The sequence below is a fragment of the Urocitellus parryii genome, chromosome 6, assembly GCF_045843805.1.
Source record: "Urocitellus parryii isolate mUroPar1 chromosome 6, mUroPar1.hap1, whole genome shotgun sequence".
Classification (NCBI taxonomy): domain Eukaryota; kingdom Metazoa; phylum Chordata; class Mammalia; order Rodentia; family Sciuridae; genus Urocitellus; species Urocitellus parryii.
Window position 1 is genome coordinate 18,919,866 of NC_135536.1, and position 26,613 is coordinate 18,946,478.

The 26,613-nt window shown below is 40.6% G+C and overlaps 2 protein-coding genes across 2 annotated transcripts in view; both read right to left on the reverse strand.

The window, feature by feature from the left end:
- Nucleotides 1–1,303: 1,303 nt before the first annotated feature.
- On the reverse strand, nt 1,304–8,460 carry Flrt2 (fibronectin leucine rich transmembrane protein 2). Its single transcript, XM_077799999.1, has one exon. It carries the CDS (start codon nt 8,396–8,398, stop codon nt 6,416–6,418), a length of 1,983 nt encoding a protein of 660 aa, XP_077656125.1. The 5' UTR covers nt 8,399–8,460; the 3' UTR covers nt 1,304–6,415.
- A 131-nt stretch (nt 8,461–8,591) lies between these two features.
- Nucleotides 8,592–26,613, reverse strand: part of LOC113192026 (uncharacterized) — an 80,344-nt gene continuing 62,322 nt past the window's right edge. Inside the window, exon 2 of the mRNA XM_026402003.2 lies at nt 8,592–8,790. Coding sequence (XP_026257788.2) covers nt 8,773–8,790 — 18 coding nt within the window. The 3' untranslated portion in view covers nt 8,592–8,772. The remainder of the gene's footprint in view (nt 8,791–26,613) is intronic.

The window sequence follows — 26,613 nt, forward strand, 5'->3', positions numbered from 1 at the left end:
CAACCTCTCATGTATGAAACAAATGATTACTAAAAATAGCCCAAGTCAAGTTGTCTCATAGTTCCATCTCTCTGTGGGTGGAGACATATTTTGCTTCCACCTGAAACCTTCAAATCGAGCATGAGGGCATTACACATTCAGAAAAAAAAAATGGAATTTCTATAAAAAAACTGGAATGAATGAAAAAGGGCTTTAAAAGCCAAGTATTTTTTGAGGTTTTCCCAGTGTTTCCTTGACTAGTCATAAATAACTAATATTGCACCCACGGAGAGAAATTATAGTTCCATATTCATATATCTTTAAACACTGACTAAGAATTTATCCCAAAGGCCAGTCTTAAGGCCAATCAATTTAGGGAAACTGCTAAATGTCCATGGAGACCTGCCTGGGGTTAGTTCCTGAATGTGCCATTTACAGTATTTGTGGCTATGGACCAATCATTTAATGTCCCTGGGGCTGAGTTTTAAAATCTGAAAAATTAAGAGACCATACTTTACATGTTATTTTAATGACTAAATGCAAATGTGTATCAAAGCATTTTGGATACATACTTTTGGATACATAGGTGCTTGATAATTGTCAGGTGCCATTATTATTCAAGATTAATTTTCCATTCTGGTGCATAATAGAGATCCAAGAGTTTGCATGTGTAATTACAAAATACAGTTCCTAATGTTTCAATTACTTTTACTTGGCATACATTTGAAAACTTTATTTGAAATTAGTTCTGATTTTGTCAATTTGATGTCACTTTGCATCACATATTAAAAGCAAAGATCAACCTATAAGGTAGATGCACCATCCACCTTCCCAACAGGTAGGAATCTATCTCTCTCTCATTATCCTGGACATGCTGCTAGTTAAATAAAAAGAATGGCAGGTGATTATATGTGTTCTGTGACATGAGGGCATCAGGCAAAAAATAAATTACAAAATCCATGTGTTCTTTACTTGGCAGAGTCTCATTTTTCTCTGAATTCTCAATAGAACCTAACAATACTATACATAGTAGATGAGGGGTAGGTAAATGCACTGAATGAACAGAAATATCTATGGACACGGTGGAGTAGAACTCGGGCTTGATTTGGCTAGCACTGCATTTGTTCTATGAAGCCTCTGAACTCAGCCTGGGGCCTGGAACAGAGGAGCAGGACTTTCATAAATTCTTTTAAATGAAAGGTACTCCTTGGTGAAGGGATCTAGTCTCCATACAGTAATGTCTTAACACTTGGCAAAGCCAACCAAGAATAAAAAGGACATTAATTTACATAAAATATTCCCAATGTAATAGGAGTCACCGATTACCACTCTCTTTCGTAGTTCATTTTCCAGCAGAGGGTCTACAAATAAGTGATACTAGTTAAATGAAATGTCAAAATTTTATTTCCTGATTCAATCTCTGTCAAATACATCAGTGGTGAAAATGGCCAAGAAGGTTAGGGAAAGGGGTTCTGGAACATCCCATGAGACTAATCCAGAATATCCAGAATTGAACTTGAACAGACACATTTTCATGAGTGTCCCATAGAAAAGTATAGGTGATGAGCTCTGAGCAATTCTGAAGGAGAAAAGTACCATGAGGATTCTTAAAGAAAACTGACATTCAAACCCAATAGTGCATGTTAAGAGCAGATTATGAGGGAGAAGACTATTCTGACTGGATAACTACATTGTCATTATCTACATCCTAAACAACATCAATTTCACAAACATAAAACAATACGTTCTGTATATGTGAGTATATGTTAAGGATACTTGTGAGAACACAAAATTTAGTTGGGAAATAGGAAAGAACATGAGGCTTTCACTAAACCCCTCACACACAAAAAAAGAATCAAATGGCCCTTACACAACACGAGTTGTTTGCATGGTGGGAGAATGTGAAAATCCTATTACCTCTTCCATTCCTCCTTCCTCTTTTACATTAACAATACTAAGTACTGGCTGTATCCCAATGAACTGAGTAGATAAACACAATGTGGTTTTCTTTTAAAATAAGCCTTTACTGAACATATCAACAAGGTACTGTATAGCGTGGAGTGAAGTTTGTAGTTAACAGAGTGTGTGACACGGTAGGCCTCAAGAGGATGTGGGATGCAGAATCTTCCAGCTCCTTGAAGTTCCTGGTCAGAGAGAACACGCTTCACACAAACCAGAAGCAAATCGACAAATGATTCAAACAATAACAAGTCATCAGATTGATTTCAGTGGATAGATCAGTCCTAGAGGGGGACAAGCAGTGCTGGTGACTCACCATGCCTCAACTGATTACAAGTCTCTTACATCCTATGGACAACCTTCACAAATGCCCTCAGGTCTATGTGTATGCACGCACATGCGTACTTCATACTGATTAAAAAATGCCTGTCACAATGGCCTTGCTTTGTGCTCTTTGGGTGGGTGTGCAGTGAGAAAAAAGAAATATAGCAAAAGAAGATTTGTTATAACAGCATCATCATCTGTGTAAAACACATCTTCCCCACAGCCAGTGAAAAGCATCCCCCAATGCCAGCAATTGTCTTTCAACCTTGCAGAAGGAACCAAAGAAGGATGTGAGCTACAGCTTCCTAACTTTAGTGTTTTGACATAAATAAAAGAGCATCAGGCAATATTTGACAAGATCAAGAACTGGAAGCTGTTCTGTGTATGTATCTTTTCCCTGTTGGGTACTCTTCTGCTTGGCTGTCCTGTGAATCTGAAAAGGAAAGTTATGAGCATGGGTGCTATTGTCATGCTCTAAAGTAAAGTGTAGTCTCCTTATTAGAGTTAGAGAAAAGTGCCATAAACAAAGACACTGAGTGAAATGAGCCACTTCACAGTCAAATGTTGCAATGGCCCTGCAGCTGGGTTTGCTGATCAAGTGAGGCACCTGCTCCCTGTGGACCACAAAGCTGCCCTGTGTTCTAAGTGGGAGCCTTGCTCACAACATGAAGAGAAGGAAGTTCTGACATGGTGAAATGACTAAGACCATTACGATCAGCACTAGTAGGAAATGGAGCTGTGCTATGCGCTACTTCAATAAGACTTTTTACCAGATCGGTCACATCATAATTTTTGTTTGTAACTTGGGGGGGGGGGAATATCTAATATAGTTTCAATGAACATCTGGATAATTAGAAATTGCATCTTTTTTCCCTAATGCAAGAGATCGTCCTCCACCTTGTGCACAGAAAATAGGGAACATCCTTGTGGTCTCTGCCTGTGAATGTCCCATGTGATGTGTGTGTAGTGCATCTGAGAGTGTTTGAGTGAAGCCCAAGGTCTCTCCATGATCAAAACATCTCCTCAAACAAGCAGGTATGAGCAACTACCCAGGGTATGAATACCTGTTGATAATATTGTGTGACCATGGCTATGCCTTCTCCTTCTGAAATGTCCTCTGTACTGTGACATATTTCTGCACTCTGACAAGGCTGGATACTATCTGAGATCATCGCAGCTGGTCAGCATCAAGCTCTCTATAAGCCAGTGGACCTGGTCTTGGCCTGCACCCTTAACCTTGACTAATCACCTCAAAATACAAAATGACGAAAACCAAAAGAGGAGAAAATACAGAGCAGATGTATCTGCAGATCATAGTCTGATGATGAAACATGCCAGTGAAAGCATAATCCATCAGGGATGGTCATTCAACAATTTTTGTAAGATGCCTGAGATTTTACAGATTTTATGATGTACTTTCCATCCTGGTATAGGTGAGAGCCCCAGTTATGTTATTATAAATGGCAGGCTGATTGTAGTCGTAGCACTCTTGGTCATGATGTGCACAAGATCAAAATAAATCCTGTAACTAGATTTTCGCTCTTCAGTAGAGAAAATTCTGTCAGATCACCCTAACCATTTCACATGACTAGATCTCCACTGTGCCACTTAAACCTGGAATAATTCTGTAAAATCCCCAAAGATATTACAAGAACCTCTCCATTCTCGTTCTTCCTGATCCAAAGCAAAGAGGTCTCAACAGCCAAAATTCCCACTGGGAGTTAAACGTACAATACCAATAAATGAGAATGGTTTTGTGGATAACAGAAATAAAAGCCCTCAAAGCCAGAGTACCATCATTTGAACAAATAGTTTTATCTACATAGCCAAGGGGAAGAGGCCAGTGGAAGGACATTATCCAGTTAAGTACAAAAAAAAAAAAAACCCACGACAACGTCCTGATTTTAGTTGGCTTACTATTACACTGGTCACCTTCGCAGGTTGTCTTATCCCTTCACGGTATGGACCTATCTTTAAAAACACAACAGCGAAGACCCTCTAGCTAACAGACTAAAATGGAAACCAGAGTCACTTCAGAATTAATTTAAATTAATTCATAGCTAAATTCAGCTCTATTGACTGCACAGTTTCAAGTCTTGTGTCTACAACATTCTAGCTTCAGTTATATGTTCTGCTTATTCTGAGGGATGAGGGAGATTAAAACATATATAAGTCAGGGTATATCGTTAAGGAAAATAAAGCTCTTACTATAAAGAAAAACTTGCATAGCGTTTTATACCTAAACTTTTACAAAGACGCATCACAGTTTTATTTTGCTTAAAAAGACAGAGAAAGCAAGATGAGTGTGACATTTACTTCATGAGTCCCTAAAATAATGGCCAGTGGTAACAGAAATATACCACGCAGTGAAATGCCTAGACACGATCTTCCAAAATAATTTTCCAAGGATGCACTTTCTTTCAGATAATGCATGTGATCTATAGCCCTTCTACATCTAAGGAGTGGTGAAGATTAGAGTAAATGGTACGTGCTTGCTGAAGATGGACATTGCTTCAAAAACATTTAGGATTAAGTGCAGATATCCCTCTCTATTCTATGCCCTCTGCTTGCTGCCCTGCTCTGCCAACATTCGGGGAAGCTCTTCTTCTCTGACTTGTTCATTTTTCATCGGTGGTCTTACAGAAGATTTACCATCCCTCCACAATTCCCAATTGGAGGAACTTCCACAATCGAAAAAGAACACATGAAATTTCAAGTGTTGAACGGGATCAAAGTCGGTCCGAGATGGAAACCTGGTATTGCTTTTAAAAATACGCATTCTTTTGGCCAGCTTTGATGTGTCCTTATAGAATTATTAGCAGTGAGAATTAATATGCATTTTAAAACATGTAAGTACATAAAGATATTTTGTGCAACCAGGACTGGCATTCATAATTCTCTTCGAAATACTGAGCAGAGGGGAACAAACAAAGGCGGCATAAACAACTTAATTACAAAAATAGATGCGAAATGATTGGAAGACAAGAATTTGAGAGGGGATAAAGGTATTAATTCAAGCTATTTCAACATGATACTAATAAAGTCAGTTGATAGAGTGTCATAGAACCACTGATCAGTTGCTTTTGTCTAAATAGTATCAGTAATTTTTAAATAAGAAGTTGTTTTAATATATTTTAAACACTTTTTTTCTCATTGGTCTAAATATCATGTTGATATAGCCTCAGTGAAACTACCCAAATAATTCTCATTATCAAAAATAATTCCATTCAATATAATTCTTCCCATTATTTTATTAGGCTCTTCTAAAAAAGTATTCTAGAATATATCTCTGTTGAATGTGATTCAACCTGACATATGATTTGAATAGTGACACTTTTTAAGGGATTTTTTTTTCTTGCTAGGACTGATCATACCGGTCCCTGAAGATGACTGAAATCATACTCAAGTCTCTAACTCTGTTATCACATAGGGCCAGGGAAGCATGAAGAGTGATTTTTAAGCTCCCACTCAGAAAGCCACCCCTGGGGTTCTAAGGTCTTTTCAAATTGGCTCTTGATTTTCTAGATTGTGTCAGGCTGGGTTTACTTATCTCACAGGAACCGGCTTCCTTTTGATGTTTTCTAAATTTCCTGCACTGGGTCAACTCAGGGTAACTACCTCCTTTCTTATTTCATGGAATTTTTTTTTAACTTTTCTTCCAGACCAGGAGGCATAGAAATAGCATGAGAACATCTCAGCCATTTCTTGCTTTACCCATTATTCTTCTTACCCCGAGGAGTCCATATGAATATGCCCTTTCATCTGACCATCAGCTGTCGGAAAGGAATTTATCCTGACAGCTACCACAGCAAAGTGGTTAATGTGCATCATAAGGAAGAATCACTCTTTCTTCTGCCTCGGCGCTAGGTTCTCATTGTACAACCCCGTACAGTACTTCAGCAACTATTTTTTTTTTTAAGATTTAAAAAGCAAAGAGTTACAAAACTGTTTGTAATTAACTTGAAATAGAAAAGATAGCACTTTTTTTTAAATCCCATTATATAGTACACCGTATAAATTACAGAGTATTCAAATGCACAAATGCATCTGTGTAACATTTATCAAATGTGATCTGCGTGTCTATGTGCACACACGTGTGTGTTCTCAAAGAGTTCGGCTGTTCGCCTTCCTAACAACGCTGGACCTCTGGTTGTTACGTGTGGCAGTGCTCCAGGTCTGGCACGCTGCTGTTGCAGTATCTCATGTTATTGGGGATATGGCAGTCTGTGTAATTAATGCCCCCGTTTGGGGTGTAAATGGGCTGCAGTCTGAAATCTCCTTTAAGGAGCTGATCGTTATTTAAGGAGACGATCTGAAAGCTGGTTTCCGTCATCTCCAGGATGGAGTTGTCCTTCTTGGTGCCTGCCTCGCAATAGTCATCTTTCCGACGGCCCCGGTTGTATTTCCACTTCTGTGAGGTGTAGCGCCCCTTTTTGTGCATGTGCCAGCAGAAGATGCTGAGCAAGACCACGAGCACGAATATCACTGCACCCCCGATCAAACCCGCCAGCAGAAAAGGGGAGCCCATGCTGTGGGATGTCGTCTGCTCATGGCTCGAAGCGGTGTTGCTGCCGTTGTTCAGATAGGAGGCAAGGGTGGTGGCCTCCGAGCAGACGGTGTCTTCTACGGCACGGTAGTTAAAAGCATCCAGTGGCACTAAGCAAATCCGATAAGTGGATCTGGGCTCCAAATTAACCAGGCTCAGGTGTTGCTTCTCCCCACTGACGATGCGCTCCTGAACGATGCCCCCCACCAGGCTGTGGCCCATCTTCACCCACGTGAGTTTGTATGCCATCACAGTAAAGAGAGACAGCCAGCTGACTTGGATGGAAGTATCATTCACAAAGTGGATGGACAGCTGGATCCGCTCAGATATAGGTGGAGTCGCTCTTTCTCTACCATCCCAGTCAGGAACGGTGGGAAGTTTCGATGTAGTGGGAGCTGGAGGTGTGTAGCTTCTGCTAGGGGTTGGAACAGAGAGGGTGGGAGGCTGTGTCGTGGGAGAAATAGTACTTGGGGCCGGGGTAAAGAGAGGCTGGCCAGGGGTCGTGGTGGGACACGACAGAAGATTCATATTCAGCTCCCTGACAGCCATCCCCCGGACTTGTTCAGGACCTTGGCACATGAAACCCCGGACGTTGAGAGATGAAGGGATATATTTGAGCCATTCCGTGACCCATTTAATACTGCAGTCACAAAACCAAGGGTTATTCCGAGCAGTGAGCTGCTTCAAGTTGGAGAGATTATCAAAGACCCCTTGAGTCAACTTCCTCAGTTGGTTGTTGGATATGTCCAGCCGTTCCAGCTTCCGGAGGTTGGAGAAGGCCGTCAGAGGGATGTGGTTAATCTGGTTGTCCTGCAGATACAGCCTGATGAGATGCGTACCTGGCAGATCAGGAGGGGGATAGGAGAGCGAATTACGGACTATGGAAAATTCCTTGAGCTTGGTGAGATGGCTGAAGGTGCCCTCGGCAATGCCCTTGTTCGTCAAGAGATTCCCATCCACGATCAGACGCTCCAAGCTTGTGAGGTTCTGAAAGGCCATGTCTGAGATCACGGCGATTCGGTTTTCATCGACTCTCAGCTCTTGCAGGTCCACAGGAAGCCCGACAGGCACGCTGCTCAGGTGGTTCTTGGACAGAAACAACAACTTGAGGCTAACAGCCTCCCGGAAGGCCCCATCCTCCACCCCCACCGTGGAGATGGAGTTGTCATCCAGGTGCAGCTCTTCAAGCTTCAGGAGCTGGGCAAGGGCAGCACGTGAAATGGTCTGAATGTTGTTTTCCTGCAAATGGAGAACTCGGACGTTCTTGGGAAGGTTCATGGGGAATTCATCCAGTTGGTTGCCATAAAGGTAGACCGTGTGCACTGACTGTACATTGTGCAGCTCTGCAGGAAATCCAGCATTATTAATTTGGTTGTTGTGGAGGTAGAGTACGGTTACGCCCTCCGGGATCCCAAGAGGCACTGAGGTCAAGCTTCGCTCGTTACAGTAGACAAAGTTCCTGTCGCAGCGGCACACGCTAGGGCAGGCCAGGAGTTTTGACACTTGTGAGTAGAGCCCTAGGGAAAGGATAAGCCAAGATTTCAGGAAAAAAGCCCCATGGCTGGGCCACTTTGTGGTCTGCAGGCCCATTTCTGAAGAACAGAAAGAAAATACAATGTGGTGGGGAAAACAAAAATTAAAAAAAATATATATATATATATATATATAATCAGCAAAATCAAAATGACGGGACAGGTTCTGTCAAAGTCCAGAATTCCAGCTACAGGAAATGTCCCGAGGGCATCGGTGAAAGAACCTTTCTGATGTCTCTGGTCTTATCAGCCTGTATGGCCCTCTTTGCTGTTGTCCTCCATGTGCAAAAGACTTCAATAGGGAGAATTTTCTACGCAGGCAGCAGGTGAGGCCACTTTATCTGCGGGGTCTACACAGCCAGAGTGGGTGGACAGAACTCCTGTCCTCTGATGGAGGTCAGGCCAGGGCTGATGGACCTGTGGACTTCTTGGTTAAGCACAATCTGTGATCTGTTGTAGGGAAGAAAAGAGAAGAGAGTCAGTTAACGGTAGTTATATAAGAAGTACTGATATGCCCACAAACCTTTCAAAAATAGCAAGTTTGGGACTAGCATATATTTTAGCTAACCAGTATTTAGTTGGAAAAATATTTAAGAAAACAATGAAATATCTTCAAAAGGAAACTCTTATTATCAATCGTACTGTGAACTCTGCATCCCAATCAGTACCTTCTCTTAAATATCTATGTGCATATATATATGATATATATATGATATATATATGGGATATATATATCATATATATATATATATATATATATATGGGATATATATATATCCCATATATATATATATATATATATATATATATATATATATATATCCGCAAAATCAAAATAACGGGACAGGTTCTATCAAAGTGCAACAGACACACAGTCAACACACAGGATTGGTGAATGATTATCATTTCCAAATCCTATTGATCAATCTTACTACAAGATGGAGTTGGGCACTAAGGGAAAAAATGTGAAGCCCTCCAGAGTTATAAATCTTCAAAATGCAAAATGGGGAGTAAGTCATTTTAAAAAATGCAGCCTTATTAAAAAATTCTTCCAAATGCACTGTTTCCAAATACATTTATCACATAATGATAACTCATAAATGATGTAGCTATAGCTTTGTATGTTTCCATCTCCTGTTAAAATGCATCTTGAAATTCTAATATGAAAGCTTACTTCTGCTTAGTGGAGAATTCTAGAGAATGCAATGAAAAGGTTAGAATAAAACATTAATAGAGATTACTCATTATATTAACACTCAGAGATAACTGATAAGTTTATTTCTTTTGCCTAAGAATGCACATAACATCATTGGAATCATTATTTACCTTCCTGCTTCTTACCTAACAATTTGCCATGATCACATTCCATGTCATTAAAATCCCATGCATCCTTTCCATCTGACACAGATGAACTAGTGCAGGGATAATGCACAGAAGCACACATGAAGGCAGAGAAAAGACTTCTCTTTTCTTCCCCGATTCTTGCCTCTCTTCTTTTGTCTTCCTCCCAAATAGCTCCCACTTGAGTTACCAAGGAGACTGTCCAAACTCCAATCTATGACACATTTCCACCACCCGCCTCCTTTGGGACCTCCAGGTATGCATGAGCTCTGCCACTGTGATTCCTTTAAGAGTTGCCAGGCTCATGATTGAGAATAAATGATTTTCCAATATCACCTCCCTCCTGCCTGTGAGTGCTTTTCTTTTTTTTTTTTAAAGGACTTTCAGCAAATTATGAAATGAGAGAAGACATAATGGAGGAAGGAAAGGCAATCCAGGGCTAGCAAGCATGCCTTCTTGCTCCAGAATGTGTTCCATTTGTTTTTAGATTACAGAGGTAAAGAAGTTAATTGAAAGGTGCCAGATTTGATTTCCCTACAAAATAAGCTAACATGACAGGACATGGGGACTGCAAGTCTTCTAATTTTCACCAAGATACAGAGATCGAAATAACTTATATCTAAAAGCACAGAGGGTCTATTTGTAACTGTTCCCTCAGCTATCTTTAGAAATATAATTAAAAAAGAAAAAAAAAAGTATTGTAAATGTTATTTCAGTGTCAAGGATACTGTGAATTTGTTCTATCATTTAAAAGATTGTAAACCATATAAAAACGCCTTTGATGATCAGAAATGATAAATTCATTTTTGATTGCTTATTAAAAAAAAAAAGGGAGAGGCTGTTTCTTTCCAGGCAAAAGCAGAAAGATATGATGCTTTATTTAAAATGAAGTGGTACTTATAAATGTGTTTTGCCACTGAAAGGGAGCCATTCTCTCCAGAAGAAATCTCTATATGGTTAAAGAATAGTTTATACAACAGAGAGTAGCACAGGAAAACAGAGTTTGATGCCATCACCTCTATGCCATCCCTATCTCAGGTGTCACAGAATCCCAATGATTCCTAATGTCTTGCTCCTCAAGTATGGTGTATGGTCCAGCAGCAGGAGTCTGACCTGGGAAGCTGGTAGAAATGCAGAACCTCAGGGCAGAATGCAGTTTAGCAAGAACGGTGGGTAGGCACCTTAATATTGGAGAAATACTGCCCTAAACACAGAGATGTCTTAATTATTCATGGTTTAATTTATTACATGTTAAATAAAATGCAGGAGTATATCACACGACTTCTGTGAGCCAAGTAGAGGTAGAAGAGACACTAATTAGTTCCATCTCAAGGAGATGGCCTCAGATTATATCTTATATATAAATTAGATCTTCTAGGTAGAGAATCACAATGACTAGCTATGCCATTTGACCTCAGTGGAAAATATTTATCTCAATGACAAACTTGGCTATCTGGTAGGACCTTAAACACTTATTTGTAATCAGAACAGCCTACCTTTATGAAGTAAGAAGGTATACCTGCTCTTCAGGTGAAAAGAAAGCCTAAAAACCTAGAATCTAATATTCTGAGTATTGTGTTCATCTGGAATCTTCAAACTATGACAGGAGCACTCTGTTCTTACTTTCAGTTCAGAGGATGGCTACTGTTATATTCCCTAGGTAAGAAAAACAGCTGCAATGTTTAGAAGTTCCTAGGTAAAATGAACAGACACTTTAAAATCATGGTCTCCCCATCTGAAAAATGAGAAAAATAGTTGCTAATTCATAGCACTGTTGAGAGAGTTAAGCGAGAGTTTTGAAAAGCTTGTCTAGTGCCTTCAGGTGGCAAAAATACAATAAACACAAACCAGTATCTCTATGTAATTGTCATTATTAATGATATCTAAAGAGGTGGACTCCAATACGTAGAACAAAATGATACCACTTTTGACCTGCCAAATTCTATGTACCTTCTCCTACTGCAGGCTTTCATAGTCTTTACACGGATGACATTTTGGAACACATAATTCTTTGTTGTGGGGCTGTGGTGTGCATCCAAAAATGTTTTCATCTTACCAGTGCCTCCAAAGGTTAGCATCGTTATTGCTAATTTTCTAAGGGAAACTAAAGGTAAGTTTTTAATAAGCATAACCTAAAAATGTTCACTGTGGTGGATACTAATAAGCAATGATTTTTTTCATTCATTTATTCCATCCATATTTCCTGGGCACTAGAATGGGCAGCTGAATATAGGGCAGAGCCAGTGTGATTTTAGGCCTCGTGAGGGTTGAAATTGTAGAGAAGGGAGAGACTTGGGTATAAAGGGAATGAGAGCACTGTGGAAAGAGTTTTAATCCAGCTGATGGGGGACCAAGAAAAAACAAAATTAATTGTTCCAGGTGGAGGACTCTCTCAGTGTCAATGTGAAGGATAGAAGTTTCAAGCCAAGGAGCCATTCAAAGGGTGTTGCACACAGATCAAGCTGCTTGATACTTGAATCAAGAGTTGAAACCCAGCTCAGTCCAGAGAAGGAACAAAACTTCACCAACCAGAAAGCACTCTCCCCAGCTCTTGGTTAGCTTCTCCCAGAGTACCGCACTTCTAAAAGATAATAAACAAACCCAAAATCATTAGAAATGTATAAGTCTTTAACTACTGGGATAAAAAGGGCTTTGTAAGATGGATTTGAAATATTGAGACAGAATGATTTTATTTTCCCCTGTTTGTTTGAATTTGTGTACTGAATATGTTCCCCCCTACAAGAAACCAGAGATAATGAAGTATAACAAAATGGAAGGTGTTAGATAAAAACAGAAATTTTCATTTAAAGTCCACAATACAGTTTCAAAAGCCTGCCTATAAACCAACACATTATAAAAGCTCTTTGGGGACAAAGAGAGAGCCTGGCCCTGCCAGTCTCTTAAAGATGACAGTAACAGCAGCAGCTTTTCCAAGCTATTTTACCTTAATTTAACTCTTTTCATAGGAACTGAGATTTAAGCACACAAATCATGTAAAAGCTTTATGCAAAGTGTTTCTCCTGGTGTTACCTAAGAAGTTCTTTCTTTCTCTCTCTCTCTCTCTCTCTCTCTCTCTCTTTCTTTCTTTTTTTTTTCTTAATTAGTTCCAGAAGCCTGTATTCTAGGAGCGCTTAATAAATCCAGACTATAAAAATCACGGTAGAGAAAATAAGAGTTGTCAATAAGCACTGCCAATCACATAACATAACCACACTAGGACAAACCTAATAAAATCTTAATGGGCTCAGCATTGACGGGATGGTGACAAGATAGCACTGGGCACCAAGTGATAGGAATGAGAAAGCTCAGATGAAGAGGGTTTCTCCCAGAAAAGTGTCCTGGGGTCCGGTCCCACTACTAGAGATTCTGGCGTTAAGCAATTTGTGTTTAAAATCTCACCCATTCAGCTACAGATTTCATAAGCCTAACTACAAGACGAACGTCTCTGACAGGATCTGGAAACATGAAAGCAGTTTATAGATCTCGTGCACATTTCCACATTCCCGAGGGCAGGTTATAAATACTGTTTGTACGACAATCGGAGAGCTCTGGAGTCAGCTGGCCAAGATGTGGGGATTAGCAAAGGAATCTGGGGAGTATAACAATAGCCACCTCTGAATTGAAACCATTTTTTCCATCTCATTCACTGGACCAAGACCCCTGAAGTTTCTCATTAGACAAATATTTTTGTTTGCTGAGAGAAAGGAGGGAAGTGGGAAAGAAGGAGAGAAGGAGGAAAGAAAAGAAAGGAAATACTTTATATAGTTGACAATTACCTGGCTCCACTCAGTCTAGAATTAGAATCAAACCTCACCCCAGCCCTCAAAAAAAAAAAAAAAAAAAAAAAGAAAAAAAAAATCTGTCTGACAACACATTTGAAGGATTATCCTCATGTGGTTTCCAATTGGCTCAAATAATGGAGATACGATTAGAGCAAACAACCACTGTTACAAAACGTCAAATGCACACATTCAAGGGCACATTCACTACTGCCACGACATGCTTCAACCCAGGACAGAGCTACCATGGACTAAAATCTGTAACTGCTAGACAATGGCCTCTTTCCTTATCAACTACCACCCACATGTAGGTTTGCTCCAGAAGGTAGAATGACCAGTTAACTTGATGCCAGAAAGCAATTCCTGATAGTAATCCCTGGGTGGGTAGCTGGTTCCCAAAAATAGTTTTAAAGAGAGAGAGAGAGAGAAGAATTGAAAGAATGCTAACAGAATACAAAAGGACATGCCCCATAAAGGATGAACTTCCTATAGCTCCTATCTACATACTTTTAATCCACTTCAAAGAGAGGCTGTTCAACTCATTTATAACATTAATTCATCTGCTTAAACAGTAACACCTCATGTTTCAGAGCAAAGTTCTAATTTGTTAAGGTTCTCACCTTGATAAAATATTTTTTTCCCTCATTATTTGGTACTGTGGCTACCCAACCCTGTGGCCCATCAAACTATAATGGGCAGGTGGGGCAAAATGGAGTTTTCTGGGAACTCTCTGCAGATCCTGGTTGAAGAGATCTGCTCAGGAGGCTGGGCAGGGGTGTCCCTGTCAACCTTCCCCAGGTAAGCCTGAAGATCATCACTTGAGGCTTCATCCATCTGGGCCTCTCCCCATCAGAAATGCTTTGTGGGGACCCAGACAATTGGTCCTTCTCCCTCGCCCATCACACAACCATGTGGGTGGTGGCTGGGGTCAAAGAAAGAGAAGAGGTTCGGAGTCCATGAGAATTTAGCAACAATCTCAGCTCATCCACTAAAGGCAGGATGATGACACCTGGTTTCACCTCTGGCACCTCACCTTCTTCATCTCAAGGAGGTAATAATCAGCTGCGCTTACAGAACTGTTGAAAGAGAGGATACCAAGTATGTACACTGATGAGGATTAAGTGCAAAACAAACTAACAAACTGGCTTAAGAGAGGCAGAGAGGAGCTGGACATGACGGTGCAGGACTTGTCATCCCCAAAAAGACAGGAGGCTGAGGCACAAGGATTCTAAGTTCAAGGACAGCCTGAGCATCCTGTCTCCTAAAAAAAATGAAATAAAATAAATTTAAAAAAAAACAGAGGGGGCTGCTGGTTGCTGGTGACGTGGCTCAGTGACAAAGCACCTCCAGGTTCAAACTCCAGTAACAAGAAAGCAGGGGTTGTGTGTAGAGATGATTCTGTGAGTGACAGATGGGCTCTGGGGAAGATGAGGGACAGACAACCTGAGAGGCATCTCATTTACCAATCCTATTAACTTGGACCCATGACTTCACCTCTCTGACAACCCATTTAAAATGGAGAAATTAATAGTATCAATCTGTTATGGTTGTTGTCAGGCTACAAATCACTCAGAATATTGCAGAACCCAGTCAGTATGTTGGTCATTCCTACTACGTGTTTTAAACAATAACAGCAACCCTTCCTGCACAAGTAGTATTTGTCCCTGGTTTGGTAGAGTTGCTTCTGCTGAATTCATCCCATTTTCCTTTCCCTTTCATCTGCTGAAAGCTCTTTCCTTGAGTGATACACACAACTCTTCCCATCTGTCAATGCTGCAAATGTGTGGCCACAATTCTCAGGTCAATCAGTGAAAAAGTGACAGGCTGGGACCAGAAGGTAGGCATGGGCTGCAGAGCCTGTCTCCATACTCCAACCACCTCTTGTCGTGCTCCACGCAGGCAGAGGCGGGTCAGCATTTGCTCTTGGTTATTTCCCCAGAGCCCACAGCAGCCCTCGGCAGGCATTTAAGAACTGTTTGTGGAATAAACGAACGAATCAAAGAATGCTCTTCAGATGATTACTCTGTTTGAAGAGGCAGTCTGTAAAAACTCTTCAACATCTTCAATCCAAGGTCCCACAAGAAATCACTGAGATGATATTTCATAACAGCTTTCACAGGTGTTAAGCTATTCTAACCTATGTGGACAGATTGAAGGACAGAGAGGCAGATGGATGAAGGGTCCCTAAACATAAAGAAATTAATGATCTTGGTAAAAGGCACAGAATACGCTACTAGGAAATCACTCTAGTTACTACAGTAATAGATTTACTTTCAAAGTAATATCAGGTTCAATGCTCTCGTTAACCTACAGTGTTTCTGAAATGGGTCACTCTGAACCATGACTACAAACTAGGTTTGATGAGAGGCCGGTCAATACCTATCGCTTCAGTTCTATGATGGCTGTGAGCTAAAATCAGAAAGTCTTTGTGGTCTACCACAAAATATATGTATTTCTGCTCACATAATATCAATTGCTTCTAAATATTTACATAAATTCAGGGTAGCAGTTCAACTGAGCTTTAATTGCATAGCATTTTACCATTCCACACGGTTAGAATCAATATAAAATAGGGCAGTGTCTTTGAGAGCTATAAAAACACTTACCAAAAAAAATAAATAAATAAACGGAATCCAAAAATATAAACATGGCCTATTTCCCCCCACCAAAATATCACACCACATATGTAATGTCCGAATGAAACAGAAAAGCTTTCATCTCCTTTCACAAGGAGAACGAAGATTCCAGTCGGCAATATTGATCAGGCACACGAAATGAAATTAAATAGTATTTCCAGGTGAGTTATCTGGTTTTGAGTCTGAAAAATGAAAAATTCATTGCTTAAGCCTATTTTGGTATCAGAGAGATGGCTCAGAATGTAAATGGTATAAAATTTCCTCCCTGCATAAATAGACTTTTACAATGCACCTTCTCATCTTCAGGACACCTGTCATGCTGAGGTGTCAGGCTATGTTCAGGGGACTATTTCTGGATTTTGGAAATGAGAAGGGAAAGAAACAGAAGAGAGATTATTATTTCTTATCCTTGACCCTCTCATTGTCTCAAGGACACTTTTTTTTTCCCCAGAACGTGACAAGACATGGGTTAAGAGCAAATCATTTCTAAAGCTTAAAATAAAACCCCAGATGAGTTGCAACACTTTTATAACCAGGATAGCTACACAACGCACAGAAGAAACGATTCAACGGAAAATATAAAAAATACACGGCAGATTTTTAAAAGCCACTTTTTAAAAAAACTATACTGGGTGGCTTTTCTCATGTGAATAAATTTTGAGGTATGTGTCCAAACATAGAAGAGTCTAAACATACGAGAAAATTCTTCTTTGGGTTTATAGAGAGTCAGAGCTCTGCTCTCATTTATGGACACTTCGGATTCCAAACCTTACTCCAACACCAAAAGCTTGTGTCCATACTTCCATTTTCAACCATTAAAATTGTTGTTTAAAAAAAAAAAGATGGGGGGGGTGTAAAGGCATTTATTTATTTATTTGTTAATTTATTTATAAAAAGACAACCACAATGTGACTCAGTGCATGCCACCCGGGTCCATGTGCATATAACTGCCACCAGAGGGAAGCAACACTGTGGAAAGGTGACTCCAATCTCTGTCTCTCTCTCTCTCTCTCTCTGTCTCTCTCTCTCTCTCAAACACACACACACACACACGAAAATAGTTTTGATTCATTTTCCATATTTTTTAATGACTGAATGTTGGGGCTGCAATATTTATGGGTAAATAAAATAAAACCCAAGTCTAAAAGAGCAAAGGAGAGTTTGGGTAACCTAGATCTAAACTCAAAAGAAAGGGTGAGATTTTTACATGTGTGAAATGAGACTCGTGTATTCATCCTTCCTCAGCTACGCTCCTAGGCCTGGCTGAAAGGCAGGCCCTGGCCCTGGGGAGTAGGGTAGGTGGTCTAGGAAGGTTTATCTCGTAAATCATGGCATCCATTGGCAGCCCTGTTCTCTGAGACAAAACCCAGGTGACAACAAAAGACACAGGTCAAGAGCAAGACCTGTGAGTGGACAAGGGCTTCTTCGTGTGCTGTCATTTCCCAATGGACCTCCACATCCTCAAAAACCTTTCCTTGCCAGTTCTCGGATGCTTAAAATACTGTAATTGCAAAGCAAATAATTTAAATGAGTATGCTACCCCCCCCAGGCAAATGTTTCTGGCAGCCATTCCAAATCAAGTGAAGCACCACGTCAGACTTTTCCTTCAAGCGAGTGTTTCTCAATCATTCCTTAGTTGTGGAGTGGCCACTGTACGATGAAAAGTTGAATGAGAGATGAAATCGCTACAAATCAACAAGGAAGGGGATATGTCCAGAAAGCAAAAAAGTAAAATCAAATAAAAGCTACAAACTAGTACCAGCATGGAGGAGACCAAGTGTGGTGGAGAACAGCTGGAGAGAGATGTGGGAGCACTCAGACTCGGTGGTCATGGGTGGCACCTTAGAGAACGGGATTCCAAATGCATAAGGAGTTGTTGAGAATGGGGATCCAGGGTTGGGGGTGAGCAGTGCATGGCCAGACAGGCTACCTTCTATCACTGTCCAGGCCGAGGTAGGAGCAGGCAGGAAGAGCTTGGCTGCCTTCAGGCCTGAATGAAAAAGTAACTGGAAATGAGGAGAGGGTGGGGTACAGACGGAGGGCCCAGAGTTCTAAAAGATCTGAACTTGCAAGGCCTCAGGGCATTGGGAGACCAAGTGGACTTTATTCTCAGGGCAACGGGAAGCCTGCAGGGAAATACACTGGGGCAAGGAGAGGATGTAGAGAGAAAGTGCATTTCAAGAATCTGCCCGAAAGTGTGCAGGAGAGACCTAGAGATGCTCTCGAGGAAAGGAAGTAATGATGAGGCAGAAAGGGAAAGATTACTGAGAAGAGTCTGGAGAGGAAAAGCAGCTCCAAAAATCTGTCAGAATTCTCTCTTCAGTGTCCTGTTTCACCCCCACACATTTCTTTTTTCCAGCTTTCTCAAATTCTCTTTGGAAATAAGATGATGTATAAATAATAAATAAAAAAAAAAAAGAAACACAGCTTTGAGTAATCAAGGACTTTGATGACAAAGTGAGGTACCCATGCTGTGTAACGACAGCCATGGCATTAATTAGAAGGGTCTTCCCCTTTCTATGCTGAGCACTGAAGCCTGCCACCCTGCTTAGCCGGACGTACCTTCTGCTGGGGAACGCAAGGGCCACCCTGCTGTTCCCTAGCAAGTAAATTGGTCTCTACTTATAAATTATTCTATGTGGTAAAGCTGTGGCCTCTTCTTCAGAAATTCTGTGCACAGCCTGGAAAACAACCTTAATTCACTAATAACCCTCGGGACCCTAGTGATAAGGAAAGTCCTAGTGCAACCCAGGTTGGATGTGTTTCTTGATGACTGCCTGGGTTGTGCTATCTGACCTGAACAGGGGATACGAGCTGTTCCGGGTCTCTGCAGGTGAGGCTGGGCCCCTCTCAACAGGTGCAGGGCCCCACTCATGCTCTGCTTCTACCCCTGACCTGCTTATGGGCTTCTGGAACCAAGTCCGTCCTCTTGAGTGCAGAAACAGTAAGTATTCAGGACCAGAACTTAATGAAGCAAATTCCCAGTGAAATGGCCCCTTCAATTAACTACCTTTTGAATCCCAGTGGGAAACGAAGAGACTTGGAACCATTTTTCCCTGGCTCAGCAACTTTTTCATGCAGAAGTTAGGAATATTTATTTATTTATTTTGGTACCAAGGACTGAACTGAACCCAAGGGCATTTAACCACTGAGCAACATCCCTGGCCCTTTTTTATGTTTTGAGACAAGGTCTCCATAAGTTCTTAAGGCCTTGCTAAATTGCTGAAGTTGGTTTCACTCGAAATCCACCTGCCTCAGCCTCCTGAGTGGGTGGGATTACTATGTTGGCAATATATATAGTTTGGAAATATTAAAGTCACACCTGTCTGACTTTCCAGGACTTCCTGAGAGGCAGATTAGTCACAGTATAAGAACTACACAGACTTTTAAATTAATTTTTAAGTAAGATTTATAGTTAATGAAGAATTAGATCTATAGTGGATCTTCTCATATATTCTTATCATACATTCCTGCAAATGTTTGGGGCAGGTCTGCTGATGGTGGTAGCTCTTCACATTATTATAAGACCTGCCTACATAGAGAAAATAATTAAATGTAGTTATTAAATAAATAGAAACATCATTGAGATGTTTCTCAATGATAAGCATATCTTTAGAGTGAAAGAAATAGGAAAAAAATCTTTTAAGAAATATTATTTAATTCACATGTATTTCTAAAATTGCTAACTACACAGACTTAACCTGAATTAAATAAAAATCCATCCAGCCAGCCAATAATCATTTATTCAATAATCACTATATGACGAGTAGCGGCTTATTGTAGAATGTGTCCCTCATATGAAATGTGTCCCCCAAAATTGATTTGCTCAAATCCTAACCTCAAGTACTTCAGAACGGAATTATATTTGGAGATAGAGTCTTTAAAGAGGCAATTAAGTTAAAAAGAGGTCCTCAGGGTAGGTCCTGATCCACTATGACCAGTGTCTTCATAAGAAGAGATCAGGACACAGATGCCCATGGAAGAAAGAGGAGACAGCCTTGTTCAATCCAAGGCAAGAGGCCTCAGAAGAAATCAACCCTGTCGGCACCTTGATCCTGGACCTCCGGCCTGTAGCACTGCAGGGACTCCTTTTATCCAAATCGTCCAGGCAGTGGTCATTTGCTATGGCACTGTAAGCTAACAACCTGAGATACAGCTGCCTTCATACTACAGTAGGAAAAATGTAAAGTATGGAACACAAGAGCAAGGTGTGCCGCCACTAGTAATAGAAGCTGACTAAGAAAGAGTCCCCTGACATCCAAGTCTGATAGCAAGATTGCAGAACAAACTCACCTGTAATCGGAGGGACAGCATCCATCTGGACGGGGGCCATCTATCTGGGGCCTAACTTCAGCTTCTAGGATTCCCCAAAAGTCTCTTATTCTTGGACCTGAAAATTTTCTTTTCCAAAGTGCTGTGGTCCCACCCTAAACAGTTTTAAGAATCCACCCACCTAGTATTTTTCAAGCCAATCAATAATGACTTCATACCTCCAAAGACAATCTGAGTTAGTCAGCTTTGTGTTGCTATGACCAAAATTACCCAATAATAATAATATTTATAGGGTTACCCAAAGAACTCAATGGGTTGGCCAATCCCAGACACATGGTGTGGTACATTTCACAGTGTCCCATGACACTCAGCTATTATTATTCTTACTCCCATAGGGTAGTTCAATGGCATTGACTTTCAAATATTTTCCATTTTTCCTCTCCAAGAAGTGACTTATGTACATTTTTTCTGCATATGTTTATGTAGTAGGGAAGGACATGAACAACATCATAAGTCTAAGTGTTTTTTCTCCTTTCTCCAAGAATCAATGGAAGGGTTCACCTTCCCTTTGGTCCCTTTCATCTGCCCCTGCTTCCTGCCTGCCATGAGGTGAGCAGATCTTCCTTGGTGGCATCCTTTGGACATGATGTTCTGCCTCACCTTGGAACCAGAGTAATGAAGTCAGATGACCATGGACTGAGACTTCTGGATATTGCCATTTTAGTATGAAACTAAGGTATCATATGTTTAAGTAGCTTTCCTAAGATCAATGAATTTAGAATTGGTAGCTGGGACGTAGGCAGCAGAAAGCTTCTTGCCATTCCACTTATTCAGTACACCAGAAAGTATCATGCTGCCATCCCCTGGGTAAAACAAGCAAACTGTGACCTCATGGGCATCAGTGGCTGCCAAGGCATCTCAACATATCTCTTGACTATGCTTCCCCAGCGACCCAAACCTACAATGTCACTTGTGCTTTTCTCCTGTCATCACAGAATCGGAACAAAAATTTTGTTAAAATAAATAAATAAATAAATAAATAAATAAAGGTGCAAAAAGGAAATGCAAACCCAGTTGCATGGTTTAGAAAAACATATTAATGTTAAGTCAACGTCACTGGCAAATTGGGGGTTTGGAAGGAAAAGGACAGGGCTAAACCTTAAAAATCCTATATTTCAATATGAAAGAAAACTGGAAATCAGTTGACACAGTTAAAGGGGAAAACAACGTTAATCCATTAGTGGCTCCATGTGCCGACCAGGATCTGAGTCCTACATCAAAAAACTGGCCAACCAGTATCCAATTAGATGTGATTTTTGCGTTATTATTTGTTATTTTTATAATCTTTTAATTGAACTCGAGTAACTTCCAATTATGTCTGATGTCAGATAAGTAGTATATGACAGAAGCTTTCAAACACAGTTTGTCATAATTCTATCAGGCCTAAAACCTGGAAAATCTGTGACTCATGGAAGCAAAAAGTAATGCCAAAGCGGTGTCTACCACGCAATGGAGAGCGACACGGTGACGGATGGAAATCAGGTCTCAATCTTTAACTGTATTTCTGAGTTATCAAAAGTAAAATGCAGCAGAGAGTAAACAAAACTAGAGGCTCCCTGAGAGGTCTTCAGGGAAAGTGTATGTGTGTGTGGGGGGGGGGGGTGGGGGGGTGGGCAGAAAGGCCTGGAAGATTGAAAAGCTCAGCTGAAGTCTTCCATATTCAGGCACCTCTGACTACCTGAATTATTTATCAGGTTCACTGAAGTTAAGCCACCAAGGGCAATGAATTCTTAGTGAATTCTCTGGGTCTTCTCATGTGACCTGTGGTGATTATGAACTCTGTGTGTCAAAGAGTCACCTCAGGGCTCAAGGCACTGATAGCCAGATTAGGCCAGGAGGACTCTATTGTCTTTCCAGTTTCGTCCCTAATCCCCCCATTCCAGGCCTCTGCACAAACACACAGCAGGAAAGACTATTTTCCCCCTCATTTTCTAAACTCTCTTTGAAGGTATTTCTTTGTGCTGCTTTGAACTGCAGCTATTTAGAGCAATTTAGTTTATCTGCATCATTTTATTGCCTCTACCATTAGTCCAATTTCAAAACCAATATGAACTACAAAAAAAATTTTTTTTCTTCTGAGATTTAAAAATAATCCCTAGCCTTATTTATATGGCTCATTTTTTTTTTCCTCTTTCTTGGTAGAGTTTTCCACTATTTCACAATTTCTTTGCTCACATCAATTTTCGGAAACAAAGGTGGCCCACGGCAATCATTTGTCTTTCAATTGTAATCCACCATGAATACTAATGTTGAAGACATGTGTAGGTGGTGAGAGGTCAAGAGAAGTCAAAGTTATGCTCTTGAAAAATTCAAGAGCCTTTGAAAAATTTACTGTATTTTCATAAATAAAATTCCCACATTGGAGAGCATTATCGGGCAACATTAAAACATGCAGAAAACACAAGAAATAAGATATAAGTAAAAGAAAATCTGAGTAGGCGTGAGGAAATCATGATTTTCATGGAACTCCTGAATGTTCCATGAATGCAGAGATGTCACTTAACTGTCCTGGGTACCATGTCACCAAGTCACCATATCTGAAAGGAGATGAATGGACACTACCTCAGCTCCTTTCCAATTTTAAAATGTGGCAACTGTCCAATCCATCCCATCCCCCACAACAACACAACACTAGACAGAAATTGGTTTTGAAACTTAATGAGACAGGGAGGACTAATTTATGTAGAATGAAATTTTTCATTTCATCAAAACAAGGAAGAAAGTGATAGACCTGGGTTTCCAAGAAAGCAGTACATCTAACACAGTCCAAATGGCCCTATCAAGACACAAGGAAAAGTTGCTCTGTGTTGCTCAGAAATATATATATATAATTTTAATCTCTGGCCTTTTTTCCCTTCTTAAGTCAGGTCTTAATTACCTGCCAGGATAGGACAAAAGCAAAAGCGTTGAAGAGGGAATCATATCGCTCTCAGAAGCTGCTTAGTCTGTCCTTATCTTGTCCTCATGCAGAAAGCTTCACTCAGCCTTCAGTAATGAGACAGGGCCTTTCTTTTTAGAATGGTTTTTGTGGATATCAGTTGTTCAGTCAATTCCATTATTCTAGAAAGTATTATGACACAGAATTTGTGTTTTTTTTTTTTAAATTTGTTTTCCCTTAATACTTGGTGCCTAGAACTTCAACGTTCTTCTTCCCTGCAGACATAAAGGGGCCTTTGTCTCCTGTTTCTGGCACTTGCATCAGTGCAATACGGACCAGTTTCTAAGTGTGGCTGTACAGAGCCTGTGTGGGTACGAAGCACCTCCAGGGAATTCAGAGATTAATCAATCCATGTCCTTGCCTGGCTATGATTCAGGAGAGAGGAAGACAAGGATGACAGGCAGAAGGTCATCAATGCCATAAAGGTGCATTGACAAAATTCTACACAGGTACAAAACCCAGAGCAGCACTATTTAGGGATATCTCAAAGACCTGGAGAGAAAGCTGCTTCTGAGATAAGCTTCATCCACAGTTTTCACACACCCTATAGAGTTGCAAAGAAGACAACTATCCATAGACAGATAGACAGGCGCGCGCGCACACACACACACACACACACACCCCATCAATAAACAACCCTAGAGAGAGATGGTCATTCACTCAGGGTTATGGCAGATTTCTCCATGATGTTATCTTCCAAAGGTTATTAGTTTCACTGGAAACAGAAACAAAAGGTCCCCACTCAGAATCCACATGCATGAAAGGACACACCATCCATCTGCGACATCTTAAGCAACTTGTTTCCTACTAAGTTGCCAGACATTCAGTTAACAGAGCAAAAGTCACTCGTGGAGGTACAGATGCTAAAGCAAAATGACATCCTTTCATTTCACTCTTCGTAATAATTGAAACTTTTGCCAAATCGCAATTCTCTGTACTGAGTGCAGAGTTCCATTAAGCTCCTCTCTCTTTGAAAGCTGGAACTTGGCTTTGAACAAACCCGGACGAAGACAAAGAAAGCACAGAATGTAATCAATCCTGATTCTCTGATTTGTTCTCTAAGCTACAGGGTGCTTTAATGAAATCGGAAGTACCATCTCGCTTTCCAATCCAGAAGCTGGGCAGAGAGAAGAGCCAGTTACACACCAGGAACTCTCCTGCAATGCTAACTCCACCTGCAACAAAAGGACTTTTGAGCAAGATGCTTACTTTGAGAAACTAGAATAAATATATCATCCTTTGAAAAAGCAGTTTTGTCAGGAGAGAGAAAAGAAAATAATTATATATGTATTTTTATGTAAAATACATATGTATTTATTGTGCATTTATAGGGTGTGTGTGTCTATAAATATATATGCAAATGTGTTTACAGCCACAATACATCTGAACAGATACTTCACTACTCTTTAGTATGAATACTAAGTGATACATTTTATCCACATGTTTAGATACGGTTGAAAATATTTATTATGAAAAAGCCCTTTCCTCTATATACATTCAGAAGCATTATTTGTAGTAGACAATGAACTCTTCCTCCTGACATCCAGGAACAACCAGTGGTAGTACCTCGTATTCAAAACATTGTCCTCAAAAAAAAAAAAAAAAAAAAAAATCTCCCGTTTCTGAATACTACATGGCAATCTTCAGCTAGTACTCTTAGCCACCCACATTTCTGAGGCTTTACCAATGATAATGATAATCATAATCATTAAAGAACTAAATGTTTGTACAAAATTTAATATTCTTCAATGTATCTCATTTGATACCTCATAACAGCTCTCTAAGGCAAGTGTGGTCATTGGTTCCACTTTATAAATAACAAAACAGAGTCCAGGGAGTGCCTTGGATTGCTCAAGCTTGTTTAGACAGCAGGCAGCAGAGCTGGGCTTTGGATCGAGAAGGTCCTTTAGACTTTTTCTCCCCAGGATCCAGCAGCCTGCCATTCACTAGCAGCTGGAGCAATCTGCTGTCTTCCATTATCCACCAGCCTGCAGTCTCCCCAAGGAATTGGTGGTGTTGGGCATGATTTTAGTCATGGAAGTCTGGCTTTGCTCCAGAACCTCTTTATTAGGATCATGCTGTCGTTGGAAGTTCAAAGGGCCTTGTAAGCAATGCTGATGAACAGGCTCAACAGTGGTCTAAGTCCACAGCCCTGATGGATGTGGACTCCTCGCCTACTGCCCACCCAGGGCCACATCTTGCCAGTGGGACTCTTCCACATGGAGCATTCCCTACCTCAGTCCCATCCCATGCTTTAGTACTGCGGCTCCTGACCTGTATCACCACTGGCTTTCTGTACCTCAGTCCTTGCCTGTCATTAGCTGGACCTTCCCTTTCTGAGGTTAACCCTTTGCCCCTTGGTAAACACTCTCCCACCCAACTGCCTACTCTGGGACATGGATTTCATTTGGTTTTGGATTCCATGACTCAAGAGTACTTTTTGAATATAAAACAAGAGTAATATCTCTCTTTCTGAGTGATAAAAGGTTAGTCATTCAATGAACATCCACTAAGCCCTTAAGAGTGGATAAGACCCACAGCATGATGCATAGTCACAAAGAACTGACCTCAGACCAGCTCTTCTCCTGACAAAGAGGGTCAGGTCTTGGCCATTCTAGAAACTCCTCCTAGAACCGGCCCTTCACCAAGCTCGCACTCCACTTTTCTCTTTGTTTTCATATAAATTACAGTGTCTATAGTTCTTATTCTCTGGCTCCGTCTAATCCAGTTTACACCATTCAGACATACACATTGATTTCATAACACAAAATTTCATGGTCTCACTCAGCCTTGTCTTCCTCCTCTTTGGCTTCTCTGCAAGAACTGACACTCTTGACCACTTTTTTTCTTTTCCCTAAACTCTCCCTAGTGTCAACATTCCTATTAACCTTCTGATCACATCTCTGTGCTTCCCAACTCCTATGTGTACATAGTTTTATTCCCATGCACCTTTTCTTCAAGATATGATTAAATGCTACTACTTTAATCTTACAGAACTGAATCCAAAAATGTTAACCCAATTACAGTTTTTGATCAGAAATGCAGTCTTACATTTCCAAACCCATGGATTCTGACAGCTAGCCATCCATCTGGAACTTCAAACCAAATCTCTCAGGCTCTTCTGGTTTCTGATTCTCACTAATGACACTGACATTCTCTCAGTTACCCATACTAAATTCTTCTTATCAGCCAAGTGAATCCTTCCTGAGGTCAGTTCTCCCTGTACAGCATCTCTCCTATGCCTCCC

Coding starts and splice junctions, on each gene's coding strand:
- Flrt2 (XM_077799999.1), bottom strand. CDS start 8,398: ATGGGCCTGCAGACCACAAAGTGGCCCAGCCATGGGGCTTTTTTCCTG.